Source organism: Chionomys nivalis, chromosome 4, assembly GCF_950005125.1.
Source record: "Chionomys nivalis chromosome 4, mChiNiv1.1, whole genome shotgun sequence".
NCBI classification, from domain to species: Eukaryota; Metazoa; Chordata; class Mammalia; order Rodentia; family Cricetidae; genus Chionomys; species Chionomys nivalis.
The window spans coordinates 10,810,336-10,835,093 of record NC_080089.1 but is presented as its reverse complement, the minus strand read 5'-3'; the positions used below and the strand labels follow the sequence as shown (position 1 = coordinate 10,835,093).

The 24,758-nt window shown below is 38.5% G+C and overlaps 1 protein-coding gene across 1 annotated transcript in view; it reads left to right on the top strand.

The window, feature by feature from the left end:
• Nucleotides 1–24,758, top strand: part of Cntn5 (contactin 5) — a 1,215,881-nt gene that overhangs the window by 806,288 nt on the left and 384,835 nt on the right. The window contains exon 7 of the mRNA XM_057767831.1: nt 12,123–12,218. Coding sequence (XP_057623814.1) covers nt 12,123–12,218 — 96 coding nt within the window. The remainder of the gene's footprint in view (nt 1–12,122; nt 12,219–24,758) is intronic.

Here is a 24,758-nt window from a genome sequence, read left to right as displayed (position 1 = left end):
CATCTGCATAGTGACTGTGGATGAGGGTCTCAGCCATCTGGGCTGGACTGTAACTCATTAGCTGTGTTACATTGATAAATGTACCTAATATTTCTGAGTGTCAGTTCCTCAACAAAATAAATGCTTTTAGTACAATAGGGGGACTGGACAAGATGCCAAAAGAAGAGCTAAATGAATTTATATTCTTATGTATATATATATATATATATATATATATATATATATATATATATATATATGTATGTATGTATGTATATAAGAAAAATATCATGATATTTTGCAGGTAGCAATTATCAAGTAAATACTAAGAAAATTCATGGCTAGCATCATCTCCATATCTTTAATAAATATGATTTAATAGCATATTGAAATTGTGAGTTGTTAAGAGCATCATAATTTTTAGAGAAAAATTATTGATCATTTGTTCTTTATTCAAGAACATAGAATAATCTAAAATTTTCCAAATCTAACTCAACTTAGAATTTAGGTTTGTCTATTCAACAACATTGACAGACAGATGTAATGGTTCATAGTTATCACCTGGAAGTCTGACACAGGATGGTTGCATGAGAACATTGTCAGCTTTAGACACGTAGTAAGTTCCAGGCCAGCCTTGGCTACAGAGAAACAGCCTGTTTGAGAAGTCAAACAAGTGAAATCAAAACATAAATATTAAGTTTTTATTAACACACAGTAAGAAGAGAAGTAATGTTTATTTACTGAAGAAAACGAAATGAACAAAATATTGAGCTCAGTCCAGTACATGTATGAGATGCTGGATACAGGATAAATGAATTCTTTTATTATATTAGTTAATTTACAGTGAAGTTCTATTTTAACTGAAGACTAGATACACATTAGCACAAGGGTAATAACATGCTTGCAGAGAATAGAAAATAGGAGTATATTTGTGCAGTAATTCCATAAATTGCAAAATGATTGACAGGTGCTTTCTGGGTCTTGACAAATGGTTATACATGAAAGAGGGGAAGGACATCTTGTCCCTGATGGGTAATGGATGATGGTCTAGAGTGAAAATGTAGAAAACAACAAAACATGGTCCATAAAGTCAGCTCTTCTTTAGACAGGAATGAAGCAGAGCTGGTAAGGAGGTGGCAGAGAGACAAATCCATTGACCACTGGGGTTGTATCAATGTCCTTAGCACTAACTAGAAATTCAATTTAAAGTTCTGTAAAATGGTAGTCAGAAATAGAAACAGCTCCATTCGTGCCAGGCCCCTACATGCAGGACAGGAGCCACGTGACCTATACAGATGCCGTGATTCATGAGGTCCAGAGATTCATCAACCTCCTTCCAACCAGTCTGTCCCATGCAGTGACCTGTGACATTAAATTCAAGAACTACCTCATCCCCAAGGGAACAACAGTAATAGCATCACTGTCATCAGTGCTGAATGACAGCAAGGAATTCCCCAACCCAGAAATATTTGACCCTGGCCACTTTCTAGATAAGAATGGAAACTTTTAGAAAAGTGACTACTTCGTGCCATTTTCAACAGGAAAACAGATTTGTGAAGGATAAATATATTCTTTCCCAAATAGAGTAACAATAATATTTATAAAGAACTCACTATAAACCAGCCTGTTAACTAATTTTATGTTTGATAAACTCAAGCGCTATCCTTTGATAATAATATTGCAAAAGAAATGATGATGGGCATTGCATGCGTAAGAAGACAAAGGCTTATCCATGGTTCTATGGATGTAAGTAGAAGGACCATGACTCCAATACTAGTGAGTGGTTCCAAAACCTTGACTCTGCTTTTGTGTGCATGAATAAGTCACAGGCTAACAACAACCATTTCCCAGTTACCATTGAGCACTTTTTGAAATAGGGGACATCAACTGCTTAGAATCTACTATTTTCACTAGGATTCCCAATCAGTAAGCCCAAGATACCTACCATCTATCTCCATGATAAGTGTGTACCTCCATCTTTTTTTTCTCACGTGGCTCCCAGGCACTCAGTTAAGGTGTTCATGCTTATGTAACACATTTAAAGGATAAAATATTTAAAAAGAAAAGTGTTATCTTGTGTGTAAAAATTATTAGATAGTACTTCATGATACCCTTGATTTTGCTGCTTTAGCTACACAAGTTCAAATATTTACTACCAAACACCTTATGGTTAAAAAAACTTTCTGTCTAACATTAGATTAGTCTGCTGGGTGCCCTCAGCCTGTGGGTAATAAAGGTGCAATAACTGGTTGATAAATGAATGCATCTTTCTGAAACACCTCCAACAATGCCTAGGAAATGCTTTCACGTACTTGACAGTAGAGGAGCATTGGGACAACTGTAAACGGAAACTGAAAATAACACATTACAATTACAGAGGGATCATCCTTCATGCCACAGCTAGCTTTATTCTCTAAAGATTTACTTCATGTGTTTAAAGATTTCCACACAGAAGTAGCCTAATTTGAAGAAATTATTTAAAAGTACCTTTTTAAAAAATTCTAGCATCAGGACATAAAGCTGGTCAGAAGAAATGCATGAATCGGATTTATTCACTTCACTTGGCCTCAAGTAATCTTTTGATGCACGTTATTCAATAACTAATTTCTGTACACCAGGCCTGGGCAATTTATTCCTTATGCTCAGGTTTCTGGCCTGCAATAATTTAGTATTTATCTTCTCATTATGGGCATTCTCCATATGTAGAATGTATTATACTTAGTAAGTAGAATCATCTAGAAAATTGTGCATTATCCAAAAATGATTTTATCGTTAATATAGCCTAAACAAAGATCACAATTTCAACTTCTAGACATATTTAATGTGGAAAGGGACTGTTGGTCCCAGGGCAGTGACAGCATAATTGCCTTAAAGGAAGACAAGGTTTTCGACAGATTCTAAGATAGACTGAAAATTGATCACTTAGCTGCTGAGTCATGAATTGGAGAAGCTTCCTAAAAGGTTTTTAATTAAGCAAGGTGTAAAAAATGCAAATAGAATGGTTAAGGTTGTATCATTTAAAAGAAATATATGCAAATTGGCCGTACTTGCCTTAAGTGTAACGCAGTAAATGAGCCGGGGGAATCAGGCAGGCAGCGATTTACATTGCTTTGCACTTTATATGGTGCTGGGACTGTCCCAAGTGCTCCGCAACACACACAGCAGTGGAAAACAAATTTAGTAGAGGAAAACACTCAAGCATACATATTAGTTGATTATGGAAAATCCTCCCTTATCCACAGTATGAGCCAAGAAACTACGATTACAGAAAGTCTCATGCAATTTCGAACTGGGTTTGATCAGGAAAGAAAAAAAAATCTGTTACTTTATTAAAGTGCATGATGCTTAGATTGACAAGGACAATTTTATACTCAGAACCAAAGAGAGTATCTTAAAAATCAGCTCACCAGTGAATTTTTAAGTTACTCTGAGGAAAATAGATACCTGTGCTTCCTGGAGCAGATGTCCTAGACCCAGGGGTCAGTGGTGGCTGTGATGGTCTGTGGACATCATGAACTGTGTCTGTTTGATTTAGTTTTATTTTCCTCATCAATGTGCACTTGGCAGGTCAAAGTATAAAAGGTGATCTAGCTGACTAAGGCTGGAGAATGAAATGAATGGAGAGTGTTGTGTCCCCTGCAACTGAGTCTTGGAAACTTGACTTGGTGATGAAGAGGGAATGGAGAAAGGGCAGACACAAAGACCTGGTGCACTTGGCACGTCAAAGTATAAAAAGTAATCTAGCTGACCAAGGCTGGCGGATGAAATGAATGGAGAGTGTTGTGTCCCCTGCAACTGAGTCTTGGAAACTTGGCTTAGTGATAAAAAACGAATGGAGAAAGGGCAGACACACAGACCCGGGAACAGAAATGCTAGGACTGAGTTGGCTATTTGCTCCGATGGAGTAGCAGCAGCAGTAGCAGCTATGAAACAGTATATTTATACACCTTATCCAAGCAGTGGGTCTACTTTATACAGCTTAGGGAGGAGACAGGTTTGCTAATCTAGCTAAGAGGTCCCCAGCAGCTGTTCTTTATAGTTTCTGCATATACCATTTTAGCTAAAGGTCAATCATTCATGACAGCTGTAATTGAACCAGAGAAGGGCTTTACCGTTCCCTGAGCCTGGGCTGGGAAAGCTTTGCCATCCCTATTTGTCTAAGGCATTGGGGTCTTTGACATGATTGTGGTTAAGCCCACAGCATACTTCACCCACTCCCCACAAGAGAGAGACTGAAGAAAGGGTAGAGAACATTTAACAAAAGATGGAAAACTGTCTGAGACTCAGTGAAAAGATTTGTGGCTTGCAGAAACCCACATGATAAACAACTTGTGAGCTTTACTTGACACTACTCCCCCAACTCTATGGGTCTTTAATATGCAAAGCTTCTTATATACTATGTTCTTTATTCTTTCCCCTTCCATCTCCCTCTCTTTCCTCCCTCCTTCCCTCCCCCACCCCATTGTTTTGACACTGGTTCTCATTATGTAGCAAGAACTGGCCCCGCATTCACTGTCTCTCTCTTTTCCCCAGCCTTCCTAGTACTAGGATTACTGGCATGAACCATCATCCTCTGTAAGCAGAGACGTCCTGCTCGTTTCCCAGCCACCCAGACACGAATAATCACACAGAAACTGTATTAAATACAACACTGTTTGGCCAATATCTTATGCATATTTCTAGCTAACTCTTACAACTTAAATTCACCCATTTTTATTAATTTGTGAATTACCATGAAACTGTGGCCTACCAGTACTGTTCTTGCTGGCAGCTGGCATCGTTCTTCTTTGGCAGCTTCATGACTCCGACTACTTTCTCTCTATATCTCTGTTCAGATTTCCTCCCTAAATTTACTCTGCTAAACCACTGGACAAAACAACTTCTTTAATAACCAATGTTAATAAAACATATTGATAGCATACAGGGGGAAATCCCATACAAATTCTCAACTTCAATTCCCTAAGGCTTTGTTGAATTAATGCTCTTCAAGATTTGGAAAGAAATTGAGTTAAAAGTTCCACAATTATATTTTTTATGTACTTACATAAGTATTTGTCAAATAAAGTTTAGTGCCTCTTCCAGGGTTTATAAACCATCCCCACAGTATATTAATACACTTACATACATCATGTCATATTTGAGAATATTCTTATGTGTGCAATCATGGCTAAAATAACATTTTGTTCTCTATAAACACCAGAGAAAAATTCTTACATCGAAACTATGTTTATCATGCTCTCTGGACAACTTACCTTTTCACAAAATAGTCATAAAATAGTTCCACTTATAAATGAGTTTTAAAATGCCTCTTTCAAAGCAAAAATGAGATGGCTTCCTTTATATACAATGTACAATTGGTAGACCATTGACTGGAAGATTTGTGTCTGATTATAATACACATGGTAGAAACAGATAGACATGGCAAGCGCTTGCTCAACTGACCTACTGTGTATCATCATGGAAAATTCAATCTCTCAAGAGCTCGAGAAGTATCATAAGGACTTATAACCACCACTTTTAGATTTACCTTCTCTCATCCCAGCTGTATGTAAATTCAGTCCTTATCTTTGCATAATAAAGTGTATTCTTGAGATGCCTATAATTAACTAAACTGATACTCTGCAGAAATAAGTTTTATTGAATTACATTATTGGAAATGTGCTATTGTGCTCTATCCGCAGCTAACATAGAGCAAATATTTAAGAGAATTGCAGCTCTATTTCATATAGTATAATACAAATAACAAAGAAATAATTGCATCAATAGGAAACATTCTAAGCTAGCAGTCGACAATGCAGCTTTAGATTAAAATAGGAAAACAAAATCTTGGTATTTAAAATACTGATGTAATGATCTTGAATTGCCCTATCCTCCTGCCTCTGAATTGTCACTTAACCTGGGAAGATTTCTGTGTCCTCTTTAACAAATGGAGCCCTCGGACCCACCCTGTGTCTCCCATTGACCATTAGCTGTAAGTTCACAACTGACAATAAAGCACTATTAAGCTTGATATCTTTGTGGCTTTCTATCTAGCTACCATTCAGTGAATCAGTTTTATTTTAAGAGTAGATATTGAGAATCTTAGGTTTGGAGCTAGTGAAATGGCTCCATGGGTACAGGCACCTGCCACCATACCCAGTGGCCTAAATTGGATTCCCTGGACCCACAGAGTTGTAGGAGAAAGCCAGCTCCCACAAGCTGCCCTCTAACCTCTACCAACATGAAATGGCAGGTTTGTGCTTCCTGCATGCACATGCTCCCGAGAAAAATAAATGAAATGTAGTGAAACATTCAAACAAGAATCCTGGCTACTAGACTGAGGTGGTAGAGATCACATGCAGAGAGTTGCTATATAACTAGAAAGTGCTACTGTAAATCTTTCTGCAAAGAAATAAAATAAATACTTTCTTCCTTATTCCCAGTCTTATTAGCCACTTACCTTTTAGAAACTACAGTCTAATGAACTATCATTATTGAAGATTATGTATAAATTCCATAAACTTTTTTGTACAACTTCAAAATACTAAATGGCTCCTTACCTAATAGAAGCTTTTGAAACTGAGAATCAGTCACATAAATTTTGATTGACCCACTTATCACTTAACAAGTGTATGAGCACAAGCTGTTTTTGTTTGTTTTTCATATTAATTTAGTGGTATTTGGAACTGCCTGACTAGCATACAAAACACTCTGTGTTTGAACACAAGTATACATATGCATACACAACCATCCACAGACATAGCATTTCTCTTCCCACCCCTCTTTCACACACACATACACACACACACACATTTTCCAGCTTGCTGAAATTCTTGTAGAAAAGATGACAGTTGCTACAATTAGCTTAATTAAATATGTAGCATTTCCAAATTGTTGGGTTTTTTTATTTTTTAATATTAAAAAGATTTCTGAATTATAGCTGACCAGTTTTTAAGGGATATTTTGTCATATGTGTCATAGTACAAACAAAAAAACTCCTCCAGTGGCATAAATAATCCTGAGGATAGAACATAAACAATGGCTCAAGTGAGGGCAGGCTCCGTGAAAGGCAGTGCTGTAAAACATGTCTTTATCGCAATCACAGAAGCTAGAACTCAGAGACCGACCTCTTGCAGCCAAATATCTATTCATTGCAGAAAACAAACAAGTTGCTGGCAATTTTGTGGACTTTACCACTTTTAATGGTTTTATGTTATATGGGAAGTCCAATTCTCAATTTTAAGAAAACCCTTAGGATTTGTACCCAATCAAATGTGTGTCCACAGCACTGTGAATGTGTAACTAAAGAGTCTCTGAACATCTGCAGGTTGCAGTCACTGGCACTACCTACAGGGTAAGTGCATAGAAAAGGACAAGTCAACCCTCAACCTGTATGTGGAACTTGTCCTTCAGGTATTTAAGAGATGAAAATCCACACTCAGGGAACGGACCAGCCAGAACACTACATTCCCAAATCTGTAACATGTCTCCTGTTCTTTAAAGGGCTCAGATAGTTGCTGCAATTTACTGTGTTTAGTGTGCATAAATTATAAATTCATAGGCCATATCCCCCACACCCATCTCTTCTCAGCTCACTGTGTTCTCACTCTCCCCAGGTCTTTGAAATAATTCTTTCCAGGGAGTGGTGTTCCAGGGACACATGTGTGAATTCCTAAGGGATGAGAAGCTTCCTAATGAATTGCAAACATACCTGATATTTCACCCCCCCCCAAAAAAAATATGTTGTCTTTGAAGACTTGTAGCAGGAACTCTTTCTTAACTTGTAATATCAAATAAATATATGCTTTTCCTCAGTTACCAGTCAGTTTTGGTCTTAAAATATTTATGAGTCCTCGGTGCATATAGTATTACCCTTGTTTCGTCTACTCATCAGTTTACTCAAACATATGATCAGGTCTGTCACCATGAACCAGTAGTCTCAGCTATAGAAAGATCAATGTCAGAGGGTCAATTAAACTTATAATTTCAAAGCTAGTAATATAATAATAGATCCAGAAAAGAAAGGTTTATACTTTTAACTCAAAAAGGAAAATAGTAACTAACAAAAGTTATTTAGGAAGGCAGATGGGAAATAAAAAAGGGATGGAAGAAAAGAAGAAGATGAGGAGGAGGGAGGAAGCGAGCAAGGAAGGAAGAGATGAGCACTGGCATCCATGTGTTTATACCTTACAGTTAATAGGCATGTATTAATTACTCATGAATATGGTTATGCCAATCTATGATATTTCAGGCTCATGCACCCATATGATGGCCCAGAAATCTCTGAACTATGGCAGACTTTCCCAAGTCAACACAATTAGATCACAGTCTGTATCCATTCCTGAATCACTGGTACCCAGCTCTGTTTGGAATGCAGTGTGCATAGAGACAAGCAAGGAAGACACTTGCCTTCTATCTGGCCAAAGTACAGGACATCATTTGTGCAGAATCAACAGTCTGTCATCTGGGGCTGTCAGTCATATCACTTATTGTAGGCCAATCTTTGCATGCAAAGGTTTCATGATCCTATAATCTGCAGTTGTAATTCCAGCTCTTTGTTGAATTTTGTGTTTCTTAGTGAGGAAGCTCAGATCAGAGGCAAATTTTGTAGCTTGTGGGTTCTGGATCACAGACCCAGTCTCTTACTTGTCTGAGAGTCATGTGACTTATAGTAGTTTCAGGAAGAGTTCTTTACAGTTTAAAATTCAAACTGTGGTTTCAGAACCGTGCCAGTGGAATCTGTGTACTCAGGCTTCATGTTCATGTCAATTGCAGAACAATGAAGCCTACACTCATGAAAACAGTCACTGCTCACTTCTCTCTTTAATAAAAAAAAAAGTAAGATTATTCAAATGATAAACATCCATGCTGAATAATTGGCTACTAAAAGATTTCCAAATTTCCTGAGAACCTCCAAAATGCACTATCGGCTTCAAGCTAGGCTAGGTGAGCTTTAACCTACTTTATACCACCCATGTAAGTCATACATCATTAAATCAAACAGAGTCTCATGTGGGAAAAGCAAAACAAAATAACTAAACAAAAACAAAAACTGAAACACAACTTTTTTGTTATTTCTCTGCATTTAACTTTCAAATGAATTCATTACTGAAACATGGCTGTCTACTTTCTCTCTCAGTGGGAGAGACTGGATTCATACAGGAGTTGACTAAAAAACCTACATCATAAGGAGTTTGGTGTGAAATTGCCCCTACACCCTCCTACTCAACAGCACCAGCCTTTAGCAGCAGACTGACCAAGGCAAGAAATAGGAGCACCAGATGTGGCTGCTTGACCACAATCCAGAACTACAAGCCAAAAATGAATCATGTCTGGGCTTGGGAATACTGATCAGTAATGGAGTGCTTACCTAGCCTGTAGAAGCCCCATGCTTCTATACTTAGCCTCTTCCAAACCAAGGCAAAATGAAAATTAGAACATCTCTGAACATCAAAGAGTGGTTATAACTGAAAAATCTCAATTTGGCTTTGTAACGTGAGTGCTGTGGTTCTGAGGAAATAGCGAACCATGGGCAACTGTGAGATGCCTTGTGTTGTGTTCACACTGATGCCCAGTGACGACACAGAGCACAGGGTGGTCATTTGGATCACTGCAAGCTCAAGCTATAGTTCAGGCTAAGTATTCTGTGGCTTTCTTTTCTTTATGTTTGATTTCTAGGCAATCTCTGCACTTTAATCTCCCATACAGAGGCTCAAATTTAGAATTGTTGTCTATTAAAATGGCACGCCAGCATGGCAACTGTAGTTCTTCTGAGCGAGGGACGTCAGGATTAACACATAGCACAACTTCAGGTTCTACAGGCAAGCCTTTATTCTACTTTCTCACACAGTATATATAGCCCTCAACAGGGGAGGCTGGGCCAGAAAAAGCAGGAAGCTCATCATAACTCACATGGCTTAGGGGTAAACATCCTTAAAAACATTGCTGAGAACAACAGATTGTTCCTGGTTTCAGAACAACCAACCACAAGAGTGCAAAACAGGTCAAGTGGGAGTGCAAAGGCTTCAAGGGAACCAACATTAAAATATTCTTTTTAACTCAATAAGTCAACTGAAAATGCTACATAATGCATATCAAAGACTTAGCATAACTGTGGGAAGCATGTATGTTTTGTAATAATCACTTAATAGTCAGACTAAATAAGTTGATATCCAAGCAGGTCATGTCTTTTATAAATTTGTGAGTTTGGTGAGAAGGAACAGTCCCTGAGGAGATGCTGGAGCCCTGGGACACCTGCTGCCTCATTATGTGAATTCGGCTTGTCCTTTTGGGCAGCAAGCCCAGAAAGGCAACTTTAAACTTTTGTCACTTTCCAGATAGAAAAAGATACATACTCTATTGCAAGGGTCAATGTCCATGCATTTCAAGATATGAGCCATATGCATGTGTGCCTCACACAAACACATAAAAGTGCAACATGTGTATCAGCCTGTGTTAACGATACTCACCAAGAGACACACATACTTCCTGGCAGATATCCACAGAAGCAGTCTTGAAAGAGACATGTTTATGGCCAAATGGAAGAGTTTCCTTTCTTATGTAAATATACAGTTTTTCTTGTTTTTGAATAATGACACCCTACCTCATAAAATAACTTATCTAGATTGTTCTTTCTCCTCTTTCTTGCTACTTTGTAAAAGCGCCTCCTTATTCACCATGTGGCAATGCAGTCAGTGTAAATGTCTCAATTTTTCCTTCATTCTATTTTCTACCCACCATTATATCTTCACTAAGTCTGAGTCCTCCATCACTCTGTTTGAAAAATATCTGGTTATGAATTTAAAAATTAAGGAAATCATTTTTCATTAAAATATCCAAGCCTTCATGTAATCCCAGCAACTGGGGAGGCTGAGGTGGGGATATGGAAGACGTGATAGACCTGGGCTACATGGTGAGTTCAAGGACAGCATGAGCAAATGAATGAGACCCTGCCTTAAAATTTAAAGTGATGGAATGACAAGGCTGTCTCACTGTTATATACTGCCTTGGCACAAACAAAGCTCTGGAGTTAAACTCAGGACTATAAGAGAGGATAGAGACATGTACAGAACAAGTTGCTCCCTCCTTCATATCCATCCAGTAGATTATCTTGATTGATTTAATCAGTTGTTAGGAAGTACACAGTTAACTTGGGGCTCTAATTTCTATTTCCATAAAACATAGTATTTATAGAGAAAAACCTTTAAAAATTAATTTATGTACAATAGAAAGAATGACAGAATATTTTTTCGAAAGCATGTCTTATCAAGGAAAATTGATGCTGTAGACCTCAATCCTGAGACAATATTTATCCATGAAAATAAACCATTATTTGCAAGAAACTATTCTCAAAATCATGACGCTGGTCAGACTAATTTATAGACAGGGAGATGATGTCTGTGGGTGATGTGATGAATAGATCAATAAACAGCAATTACATACAAATTGTCCACTTCAGGAGCACTTTCTTTTAGGACTGTTTTCCATCTGTGCAAATGTAATGTAATTTAGTGAATGGCAAAAGTCCCAGCACTACTGTCTCATAGACACATAAGTTTCAGTAGCTTTAATATGCCTGGACTAACCAAAATAGATGAGTATAATTAATTCAGAGGTCCCCTTTTATCCCTCCATAAAATGAAAGAACATGACATTCACATCCACTCTCACAGAAAAGAACATTTCATAACCTCATTACATCCCACTAGAGCACAAAGTCTCTCTCATTTTGCAGAGTCATGCTTAGCTTTACACAGCACCGTAGCATGGCAGCTAATGAAGTAGTGGGCTGGACATGCGCCACCCCAACAACTGTGAAGGACAGGCTTTCCTCACTGAAGGGTCAGTATGTAGCCAATAGTATTGAGAAATGACCGTTATGTGCAAATAATGTATTGTTTAGTTTCCTTCTGCCTTGACATCGTAGAATGCACAATAAACAGACATAAAGAATGTGGTATTGTTGTGAATACTAGACTTATTTAAACTACTGTATTTAACACTGGGTGATTATAGATTTATTTATTAGACCCTCCCCGTACTAAAAAATAAACAAAAGAGTCATTGTCATGATGATAATAGAAAAATAAGTGGAAACATCCACAGTACTTTAAAATTTTTGTTTCTTTTGTACATGACATCTAAATGCTGTGTTGTGTTGACAGATCTGGGAAATTTTAGTGGCCGGACAAGAAGTGCAGTCTCTGTGAGAGAAGGCCAGGGGGTTGTTCTGATGTGTTCTCCGCCGCCTCATTCTCCAGGTACAGTACCAGTCTTCCATGTTACCACTAGTCTCCTGTGCTGTTTCTTCATTCTCGTAGACTGTGTGATAGGGGACCACAGTGGCTGACATGTGCATGGCGGTCATGACATGTATCAACGTGCATGAGTAGTTACTGATCATACACCTGACATAGCACTGTTCTTCTGTGATACTATTGTTTTCTTCCCATTCTGTCAACTGCTGTCACTGTGATTTTGCCACCATTGGTGAGCAATATATGGTCCAGGGAGCAAGAGCCATGAGAAGTGCAAAGGCAACTGACATGTCAGAACTGAATGACTACAGAGTCCCTTGTTTCACGATGGAACCCCGTGGGTGATGTCTTATGGTGCTCTTTGCCACAGTAGAACAAAGCTGCTAAGTTTTGAACAAAGCTATAGTTACCTTATTTCTTGCTTATCAAAGTGAGGCAAAAAAGTAATTACCTTTTGATGTTGCGGGGAAGAGAAGAGTAGTCTGGGGTACAAATCATTATACACTGCTTTGCCAACTTGCTGCTAACCTACTCATTTTGTTCAAGTCCAGCAGTTAGAAATGTGGATCTCTTTGTATCTCAGTATGCCCTTGCTGGAAAACAACTTAAGAGAGTCTGACATCAATTAATGTGCAGCCAGATGGTGAATTCTCAAAGCCGCTGTAAGGAGTCTGGCTTTGACGTTAAACGAGACTGGATGTGAGTCTGTTCAAGCTGCCAGACCAAAAGGCTACCGATGGATGGCTGAAACAGCAGGGATGCTTTTATACTGCTGTCCGGTAGAACCCTAATGAGAGGGTGGGCATGGGCAGGATCTGTTGAGGGCCTTATCACTGACTTGTAGGTGACTTCCTTGCTGTGTCTCTTTATCTTCAATGTGAGAAAATACTAGAATGGACTAAGGGACAGAGGGTGGGTTTAAGCCACCATTTGGCCGCATAAGGTTCCTTCACCTTTTTCCTGATTTGACCAATGAGCTTCACATACCCGGGCACACTGCTACCCTAGCTGTCCCCCAGGTCCGTCTCTCTCTACTGCAGGCATAGGACCGCATCCATCCTTCACAGCCACACCTTTTTAGCACAGCCATTCCTAACCAGCAACATTTGAGTTCTCACTCCACTGTTTTCATTTTTACCTTTGTTTTGTTTTCTTCACAATGGTCATCATGTAACTCAGTGTATAACTGTATTTACTTGGCAATGCCATTTTCCATTATCCTTGGTTATAATGTAAATCCCACCAAGACAGAAATCTTGTAGGTTTTGCTCCCTGTTGCCACCCACACATCTGAGACACAAATTGGCACAGAATTGGGGCTGAAAATATTAATAAATGGATCTATGTATGTGTTCATGGATGAAAGCTGTGGGCAGAAATGACTATCAGGGACCTGGGCATAAGAGCACAAGTAAGAATAATGCAAAGAAGATCAGTCGTATATTAAGCAAGCCTTTCTGGTCACTTCCCTTTTTGATTCTTTGTTTTGTAAATTAAGACAACTGAGAAACAGAAAAGTGAACTCAAATCTGTAGCATTGCTATAAAACCACATTACAACATTTTATATTCTCACCAAAGCAAGTACTGAAACCTGAAATGTTAGAGGTCACTCTTGTTGAGAAATAGAAATTCTGTTCTGAGGCCATGCTCCTTTCTCTGGGCAGAGCACTTGGAAAATGCCTCGGGAAAGTATATATTCTAAATAATTGCTGCAGAGTCAGATCAGGGAAAATGGGCACCCAGGTTGGCGCTCTGTGGCACCACTCACAAGCTCCGACTTCATCAGCTGCCTTGGCTTTGAAGACATGAATTTAGAGCTGTGAAATTCAGAAATAACCATAACTTGATGTGTGATCGACATCTCAAACCCAAATTCCAGTCCCACCCAAAGGGTGTTACAGGCACTTGCAGGGCATGCACTTAGCTAGCTTTCATTCAGGTTTCTTCTCTTATTTTCCTTCTTTGTTTTAAATCCTATTTTCTTCTGTTACATTTAGGCAAATTTTGTTTTGTGAGATAAAGTATCAGAATTAAATACATCATGATTTGTACATTTCATAGGAGGTTGGGATTTCTTTCTTGCTATGAAACTCACCCTGTTCTGATTTATATCCCCAGTATGCAGCACAGTGTCCAGTATACTGGAATCATTTCCTACCTCATTCCAGCACTGATGTCTCAGAGTAAGAGCAGTGACCATAACTTCCTGGGAGCTCTAGGAAGTGAGGAAACAGATCAGCCATCAGAGAGGATCCAGGGTCAAAATATCTCAAAGGTCTCTTTCTCATCCCCTCAAAAGTATATGAAAAGCACATTTTTCTTTGAATCTCAATGAAAACTATGATAAACTCTTTACTAAATTCTCCTTTTATGCCCGAGAGATGATCATGCAATCCTGTCTAGTAACATGTGAGGAAAACATCTTGCTTACATGCTCAGCTGGTCACTCCTCTAGAAGGAAGCAATTATCTACTGTTAAACTCACTTTCCCAAACTGATTTTTATTTAACAAAACTAAACTTCTGTTTGTTTAAACATTTTGGAATTCAAGTTATTATACAGAGAAGGGAAAATACATAGAAAAGAATTCCTCCTAAATAGTACCTTTAAAATTAGTTACGTTGATTAACTGTTGTTTCCGGGTTTTAGAAAGAAGATTTTGTTCTATATCCCAAACTGATACGTGTGGGTACATGCGGGATGTGTGTGTCTGTGTGTGGAGGAGGGGGTTGTGGTGTGTGTGTGTGTGTGTGCACGCACGCGTGCGCGCATGTACCATTTTCCTGGCCAGCTACAAATTGGCTAGCCTTCAACTGACAGGATCTTCTCGCTGAAGCTGAGGAAGAGCTTGGATTGGAGGTATTTGCCACCACTTTGTCCCTGCTAAAGAAAGCACTGATTGCTATTGCTTCTCAAGTATATCATGGTTTAATTATGTAAGGAAATATTCAAAAGCTTACCCTGAGACCTAAAATTTCCAGGAACAAAAAACAGGAAGCTGCACAGCCTCAGGAAATAGCTCAGTTGGTGGAGGGCTTGCTGAGCATCCTCAGGGCTCATCATTATATCTTAGGACCAAGAATAAAAAGCTTAAGTCTATAATGAATGTATATTCAAATATGCCACTCTACAGTACAGCAATCACACTGTCCTCAGAAATGGCTGTGGTTTAGGAGTTAGCATCCTTGTGGTACTGATGATGAGACAAGCTGCAGAAACATTACATGAAGGATCACAGTTCACTACTTTAAATATTAATATTTCATTTGTTGATAATATATGCATAAAATACTATTTGCTTTTAATATTTTGAATATATTTTCTTTATATTTACTTTAATTTAATACATTAATGCAATAGAGTTAGATAAAAATACATCCTTCCTACCTTATCTCCAACCCTTCCTTGATCCTATACAATATCCTCTTCCTAACTTCATTTTTTCTTCTCCCTTCCCTTCCCCTCCTCTTCCTCTTCTTCTTCCTTCCTCCTTCTACTCCTCCTCTTCCCTCTGAATCTTATTAGTGCTGCCCATACACACATCAGCATGGGACCATACAGCAGAGATTGGCCACACCTCTGAAGAAAGCTACATCTCCCTCCCTCAGCAGCCATCACCCACTCAAAGCTCCTCAGCTGCTTCAAACATGTTTACTCTCAGCAATTTTCTGTTCATTCATTAGTCAAAGTAATTTTGAAAGTAAAAGAAAACCTAAGTCTCTGGCCAGTGTCTTTATTAGTCCAAACTGAAGATGCTGACTAATGAAAAGGTTAGTTAGACTGTGAAGACAGTCAGTCTTTATTACAAGTAGGTGCTCCACACTGCCATATGACAGCAACAATCTCGAATTTTAGGGCATGATTAGTACACAGATAAGGAGGTAGCTGAGGGATTGAGTAAGATTCCTCAGGCAGAATTTTTAGGGTATGATCCGCAAAAGAAGTAGGCTACAAATATTTTTTTTTTATTTTTAAACACTATAAGGACAAAATAGTATTGATTAGAATGTTTCTAAGATACCAACTCATTCAGTAGCTTTTGAATGTAGGCAGAATTGAAAAATTTATGTAGCATAGTATAAGCATATTGCTAGTAGTATCTAAGATTGCAATTTCTCTTCAACTGATTATAAAATTAACTGTTCAGGTGGGGTAGCTCCTCTAGTACTTTGATGAGTGGTATGTATTTATCAAGCCTGCTCAGTGTAGAAGCTCCACAAGTTGATGCACCTTCTAAATGCCCGGAACTCAGTGGGGTCTGCAACACGAAAGGTGAGGAGCTAAGTGAAGGGTGTACAGGTGCAGCCTCTGCTTAGTCTTTGCAGAGGTGCTGCCAACTTCTGGGGAAAGAAATAAGAAGAGCATTAAAGTTGCAAATCTCAGTCCAGCAGACCAGATGTTAAGTAGGAGCTAAGTAGGAGCCCTTTCAGGCAGAGAGAGAAAGAGAGAGAGAGAGAGAGAGAGAGAGAGAGAGAGAGAGAGAGAGAGAATAAAAACCATTTACTTCCTTTTATAACTATATTCTTTTTCTTTTCTCTCCTATCATCATGACCTATTTAGAGGTCTTTTTTATCTGAATCTATCTTTATTGCATACCTGCAATTATTTTTGACAAGGAGCTAGCTCACATTTGAAAAAAGTCAAAAAGCTAAGGGGGAGTGGCTAGGACCAACTCCGGCAATGCCTGTTGGCTCCTCCCAGTCCAACATGGATGGAAGAGGTGTGTTCATAACCTCTGAGAACCAAGCACATTGCCCCAGCTCCAGGGTCGCAGCGGGTCTTTGTCACCCTTAAGCAATTTGTAACATACTGCTCACAGACCCCATTTAAGTGCTCAGCCTCTTGAAAGAGCCAGAGCTATTTCTGCAACTAGTATGAACCAGTAAGCCCTCCCTAAAGAAGCCTCTGACAGTGCTGAGTCAGGAAGACCTCTCTTAAAGGAGCTGTAGACACTAGCAAACAGAGCCCATTCAGGGGGGAAAATGCAACTACCAAGAAGCTGCGCTAAGCTCTGTATTTGGGGTCTAGATTTTTTTTAAGCTCTCTCGGGTTTTATGTGGATGTAGTCAGCCAATTGTAGGTCTTCGATGGGGTTGAAGACTAGATAATCATAGTTTCCTCTCATGTCTTAGCCAAGGCATTTCTAATATAAGACTTAGACTCCTTATGATAAGATAATTATTGAAACATTCAGCATATGTTTCTTGCTTGATATTACTTATGCTGGTTGTAATTCTAATTTTTACACTTGATATTTATTCTTATTGTATATAGCTTTGTATTAGGCTTAGAACTCTCTTATTTAGACAAAACGGGGAGGTGCTGTGGAAACTCCTTCAACCAATAGCCTTTAAGATACCAGCCCTCTTGGGGATGGTCTCTTGTACTATAAATGTAGAGTAGACAAAAAGCTTGCTTGGCTGCTGGAATTTGTTCCTGTTCCCTTCTCATTCAGAGAACTGTGATCTGTGAGTCTACCCCTAAATAAAGAACATTTTATTATACTCAATTCTGAGCTAGTGTGGGACTACTTTATAGCCTCCATCTATATTCCTCCATTAGCCAGTCCTTTCTCCACTAGTCAGTCCTCCATCAACTAGCCAGTACTTCCTGCAACAGCTAGTACTTCCTTTACTAGCCAGTATTCCCTCCACTAGTGAGTCCTCCCTCCACTAGTCAGTCCTCCATCAACTAGCCAGTACTCCCTGCAACAGCTCGTATTTCCTCCACTAGCCAGTATTCCCTCCACTAGTGAGTCCTCCCTCCACTAGCCAATACTATCTGCAACATCTAATACTCCCTCCACTGGTGAATCCTCCCTCTACTAGTGAGTCCTCCCTCCACTGGCTGGTACTCTCTTCACCAGGCAGATCCTCCAGGGACTGAGACTCCTGTTTTGAAAGGTCAAAGTGAATCTATGAGAGCCTTTAACTCTAGTGTTAGAGCTATAGTGCTTAAACTTAACCTTTACTGTTAAAGAACAAAACAACAGAGTTTGTTGTCTTTAGATTCAGAGTATTTTGTCATTCACTCAGGTTAGAAGCTAGGTTTAACAGGTCAAGCAGTCTGGTGTAATAGTGAACAAAGTCATAGAATCCCAGAGACAGCTGTGCAGACTGACAGGCCACTATGCAGCCTCTGTTTCTGCACCTGGGTGAGTAGGCTTCCAGTCAGGGACTCTCATCCTGGCTTTGACACTTATTACCGGCTTTAATTGCTAAATTAGCTCTATCGTACCTGTAAAGGGAATAATAAAAGCTACCTGGTGGATGGTGGTATTAAGAGGCAGTTTATGCAAGGAAATTAGACCAGTGCTTAGAGGGAAGTAAGCATTAAATTCAATTTTGTCTTGGAGATCTGTCTTCCAGAATCCTCTTTAAAATGCAAACGCTTCTGAGAAAGGTGATGCCTTAAATCATTATCCCTAACACTAATTACTTGTTGACAGTCAGGCAACAGGAAGGTGAACAACATTTGGAAATGTGAGTATGAGCCTTAGAGATGAGGAACAACCATAGACAGAGAAAAGGGGACCCTAACAGGCAGGGTCTTTAGGAGACCTCTGTATCATAGACTAATTGAAAACCCAAATTGTCCCCTCACATAAAGTAGTCTATATGATGTGGGGGCAAAACCCTGGCAGCATCAAAGTAAACTGTTGGTTGATGTTTTACATTCATGATATAGTCAGCTTCTGAAAGCTCTAACTACTCAGTCAATGTGATGTCACAGCTAGCACTATGACATAAAACAAATTCAAGGAGTGTTTTAATATCTTTTATTCTACAAAAAAGTAATGCAGTATGTCATGTCAAGTTGCATCTTTAATGTTTTAATCAAGATTGTAAAACACTGATTTTAGCAAAAATATTTCAGTAATTCTGAAATTTCCACATACATCCTGTAATTATATCATTTTCAACCAATCCATGTAGGAAACATGCCAGACTTTCATTCTGACACAGCTTGTTGCCATTTGCCTAGATTTTTATTTTTTAGTAATTATTCTAATTTTAACTATTTTATTCTATAATATTTTATTTTATTCTAAAATAGTTTCAACTATTTTAGAAATATACCTTTTAATGCTATTAAATGCACAGTTTTTGCTAGCTTACATAAGTCATGCTGTGATAGGTGAGTGTTGTATCTCACATTATAAGCAGTGAAACCCGCAGACATTGATAAGATGCAAAAATGTTCTTAAAACTATATTTCAGGCATAAATAATTTTTAAAGTGATCAATTAAGTTGTCCTTATGGCATAATAATTATGATCTGTTTTCCTCTAGAATTCTTGTTATAGGGAAGACATGAGTTGTGTCATTTGGTTTCAAGAAATTATTTTTAGTTCCACCTAGAATCAGCCATGTTCCAGGATGAAGAGAAGAAAGGGGAGGCAGTATTTTATAACTTTTCTAGGCATTTTATTTTATTTTTATCCCTGCTTTATATTTTTGCTGTCAATAACTTTGTTATCAGTGGGGATATTGGAGTTCAGAGATCTGTGCCCTCAGTCCCACAGCTGAGGAGTTGACAGACTCACACCCATGTGACTCCTGTGTCCTTCCAACTGTATCCAGTGGTTTCCATTCAGTATTTTTATATAAAGTGCAATTTTAAGAAAGTAAAACCACTGATGAAATATACTTACCTGAGTCATTTAAGAAATATGTTTTTTTATCATTTAAGAGTCAAGAAGAGTATGGGCTACAGAGTTGACTCTTGTCTCCCCCTCCCCCGACCTTCTCCCCAAAAAACAAGCTAATGGAAGATCTGAAAATCCCAGATCTTGTTAAGAGTCATTTCCCTGCGCAGTGATTATTAAGAGGCTGTTTTTACAATCCATATTTTCTTCCTAATTTTCCTTGACTCTTCTAAGATGCTGTAGTATATATGTTGACATAGGGCAAGGAATAAACACATTGTTTATCATGTTTGACTGTAAATGACAAGAGCTCACCTGAAAATAGCTACAGCATGAGATTTGCATGAAATCTACATTGCCACAGAAGAAGCAATTCTAGGAACTAAACAGACACAAGCGGAACTCTTTGCTCTAGCTATGCTTCTCTCTGTGTGATGCCTACATTGTTCTCATTACAGACAGGCTTTCTTGGTGCTTCCTGACTACTAACAGAATTGTCTTAATTTGCACAATATATGTGTCTCATTTCTCATCTAGAGAGCTGTGAAGAAGGAAAGCAGAGAATCCTTGTAGCTATTGTTTTCATTTAATTAAAAAATAGAAGCAATGTTGTATGTACATTTCTGTATGCATACATATAAATATGTGTGTCATATGTATATGAGTGTGTGTATGTATAAATGTAGATATGTGCGTGTATATATGTGTGTGCATCTATGTATTATATATGTGTGTGAATGTACATGTAGGTGTGTACATGTGTTATATAGGGGTAACAGGCAAGAGCTTTGGTTAAAAGAGTTAGGAGAACTCTCAGAATGAGGGAAGAACTTAAATATACAAACATCACACTGTGGTGGAATGATATTCATATTTTTACAAAAAAAAATCAGAAGAGGCATTATGGCTAGCATTCAGTAAGATTCCTGTTTGTGTTTCAAGCATCAATTTGAAAGCAGGGAATTTGAAGTACCACACCCGCTTCCTCTCCCACCCCCCTCTCCACACACACACACACACACACACACACACACACACAAACATCTCAGCTAATGCTGTACCAGATTCATGTTCTCCTTGGACTTTCTTTCTGGTGCTGAGGTGAACATTGCTAGACACGGTGGACAGAAGGAAAGGTCAGCGAAGAAATGGCTGTGCTTTACTTTTAAACATGATAAATTTCAGAGAATCTTGGTGCATCCCGTGAGAAGAACCTAGAACCTTGTTCAAGAATGTAAGTGAGAAGCCTGGCGGTGGTGGCGCACACCTTTAATCCCAGCACTTGGGAGGCAGAGGCAGGCGGATCTCTGTGAGTTTGAGACCAGCCTGGTCTACAAGAGCTAGTTCCAGGACAGGCTCCAAAACCACAGAGAAACCCTGTCTCGAAAAACCAAAAAAAAAAAAAAAAAAAAAAAAAAAAAAAGAATGTAATTGAGAGAGTTAGAGAAGGAAATGTGGGTGTGCCCCAACAGAGAGTCTGCAGCAGTCATGTTAGCAAAGTCAAAACGATATCATCTGATTTATCAGTATCCATTGTAACTTAATCCAGATGTTAATGTCCAAGCTTGAAAAATTGTGCCAGTGTTAAACTTTTGGGCTTTGTGGTCAAGAAGATTAGATACTTACCTATAGTGTGATTTTGAAACATGTAATTTTGTAATTTGTTCTTACTGTAATTCTTTCTTTTCAGGATTTTGCATGTGTATGGGCATTAGAATGATTTGACTAGACTTTATGGGATTTTTTTTTCTTTTTTATATATGCTGCTGTGAGGTAAACACTGTACTGATGATGGCTATTCCTCTTTGCCTGATCTTTTTTGAGCCAACTAAGTAACAAGAGTCTTCCCAGGGCAATGATCCTGTTCCATTAGCCATAATCTTTAGGGCCTACAAAATCTCTTTTCTTGGGTAAAACCTATTGCCTTCTTCGCATGTCTGAGTCAAGTCAGATGGCTCATGTTTCTGACTGACAGACTTTTCCTAGGCTTTCTATGTACTTTGAATCTTCTATGATTGCTAACTCTGTCATGAGGATCTAGTAAATGCTCTGTAAATATATTAATTAATCTTCAAGAGCTAATTGACAATGCCAGAGAAACTCATTTGAAACAGCTTATTCTGCATTTGCATGGTCTCACAAATCTTTACTATTACATTTTCAAGAAAGTGCATGGTGTAGTAGAGTTATCTGATCACAGCTAAAATAAATTTTCCTTTAGGTAAACAGAAAGAAAGATGACCATACATACTTAGATTTTAATTAATACCCTTTAATTGAAAAATTAATACTTGGGACTTTATTTTTCTTTTTTACATGTGAAATGTTGATCATTTTTGGATTAAGTTTAGTGGAGCATGGTTTTCATGATAAGAATCAATAATCTTAAGCAAAATTTGAGAAAAAGAGTGTATACCTGCATCCCTAGCCACCACCACTATATTGGTAGTCTCTGGACACAGAAAGCATTTAACCCACTTTCCTAATGATATTCCCCTGATTATTTTTTATACATTTTGTTTTCTCCAAAAACTTTTCAATATTTTCATCTTTATTTATACGTGCATTTACTGATTGTTTGGTATATTTTTTGTAAATTATATGTGCTTTGGTCCATGTACCATTGAATGAGTGTGGAAGTCAGAGAACAACATGCAGCAGTCAGCTCTCTTTGCACCAGGTGGTCCCCAGAATCAAACTCTGAACTTTTAGGTTCAACAGGTATTATTTTATCAGCTGAGCTATCTTGATGGCTCCTCCAGCAATTTTTAAAAGGATAAATCATATTGTTTAATGCCCACAACTTATCAGGTAAGCCATCTTGGTGACTCCTCTAGCAACTTTCATAATATGTAAATCATATTGTTCAAGGCCCACAGTTGACTTATTTACTCAATAAAAGGATTATTGAGGACATTGAGTCAGTGCCTGTGACCTTTACCCATGATGGTCCCTTACTCCCACTGAGGATCATCCTATAATCTCACTGAGCTACATTTGTTAATCATCACAGAGAATGGGCACATGAGATCCTGTGACATTTCTGTGAACACTGAAGTGCAAACCTTTGAGTCAAGTGTATAGCTGTCACACTATAGGGAACTCTCATTCCTTTTTATGTCTTTGAAAACCGATGCATAATTTTAATTCCAAAGTCTACTGTCTGCTTCATTTCAGGATGACAGTGGCATTTTCCCTTTGTAAATATGTCTTCATTAGATATATTTTATTCCTTTTATAATTAAAATTGATTCAGTTTCTACTTTAAACCCAGCAGAGAGGTGGTGCTGAGGTCAAGAGTTATTTTTCTTCTTTTTTCCTCATTTTATTTGAAAAACTGTGATGTGTGTGAGTGTGTGTGTGTGTGTGTGTGTGTGCATGTATGTTATGTATATATGGGTTTTGACAACAGCATGCCGTGACACACATGTCTCATTTGAGATGTAGCTCCCTTGGTCAGGGCTACCATTGCCGTGATGAAACACCATGACCAAAGCAACTGGGGGAGGAAAGGAATTATCGGGCTTACACTTCCACATCTTTGTTCATCAACACAGGATGTTGTGACAGGAACTCCAAAAAGGCAAGAACCTGGAGGAAGGAGCATGAGGAATGGAGGAGTGCTGCTACCTGGCTTGGTTTTCATGGCTTGCTCAGCTTCACTTCTTACAGAGAAATGGTGGAGATTTATAGAAAGGCTAGGCCCTCTCCCATCAGTCATTGGTTAAGAAAATGCTCTCCAGACTTGCCTACAGCCCTGTTTCATGGAGGCATTTTTCTCAGTTGAGGATCTCTCCTCTCATAGGATTAAGTTTATGTCAAGCTGTCAAAAATATCCATTGTTTTCAATGTGATCTTCCATTTACTATGGATGAGAAAAGCAAAGTAATGATTGTTAAAGACACATGCAATTTTTCTAGCAAGTATCAAGATGAAACATATTTAAACTAAGCATGGTGGGGATTTAAGGAGCAGATAAGTTTAAAAGTAACTTTGTCTACTATGGTGAATACTAGGTCAGCCAGTGATTATAACAAATCCTCCAAACCCTCCCCTCTTCACACACACAAATAAAATTAAAGAAGTAGTATTGTAGAATTATTCTCACATGAGCTCAGAACCGAACATGTGTAGGATCTATCAGGTCAGTACAATGCATAAAAATCTGTCTTTATATTATCCTGTTTTGTATATGAAAATTCTGGGAGGAGAGATGGATAGGATTTTTCTAAGTTAGTTCTGTCGTTATCCTAAATTAATTGTTGATTTAATACATTATTTTTGTTTTTAAAAATACATTGTTAAACATGATTTCTTGGGGTTTTAAAATATAGTACACAGTGTGGTTCTAATTAAGATATTTCAGAACCCATGAGTGACAGGGAAAGGATGACCGCTGTGGAGGGATGGCTGCAGTCTCAGGCTCCCTCCAGAGTGGTGGTCTGAGACGGTGGAAATGCGCTTTCGCTCTACACTGCAAAGAGGTACCAAGCTAATGAGCACCTAAATTGAGTGCCTTCAGACTGAGGATCAGTCACCAGAACCATTTCTTCCCTGAGGAGAAAGAAATTCTGGAGAGAGAAAACTGGCTGACCTCATCCAATTACCACGCCATAGTTGCAGGCATAATGGCCCACAATGACAGGCCTGTATTACCAAGATGTGTGTTTGGGTTCCCAGGCTGCAGTCCAGGATATATTAGAAAGGATCACTCTGGGTACCATTTCAGTGCATTCATATTGGCCATAAGAGAAAGACAGAAGGGGAAGCCATAAGGGAAAACTATGTTCTAGTCCTCTAATGTACTAGAGAATGTTGTTGGTCCCCAAGGACACAGACTTTTTCTGAGAGTGTTTGTATAGCTACAGCCTCAGACTGACAAGCAAGTCAGGG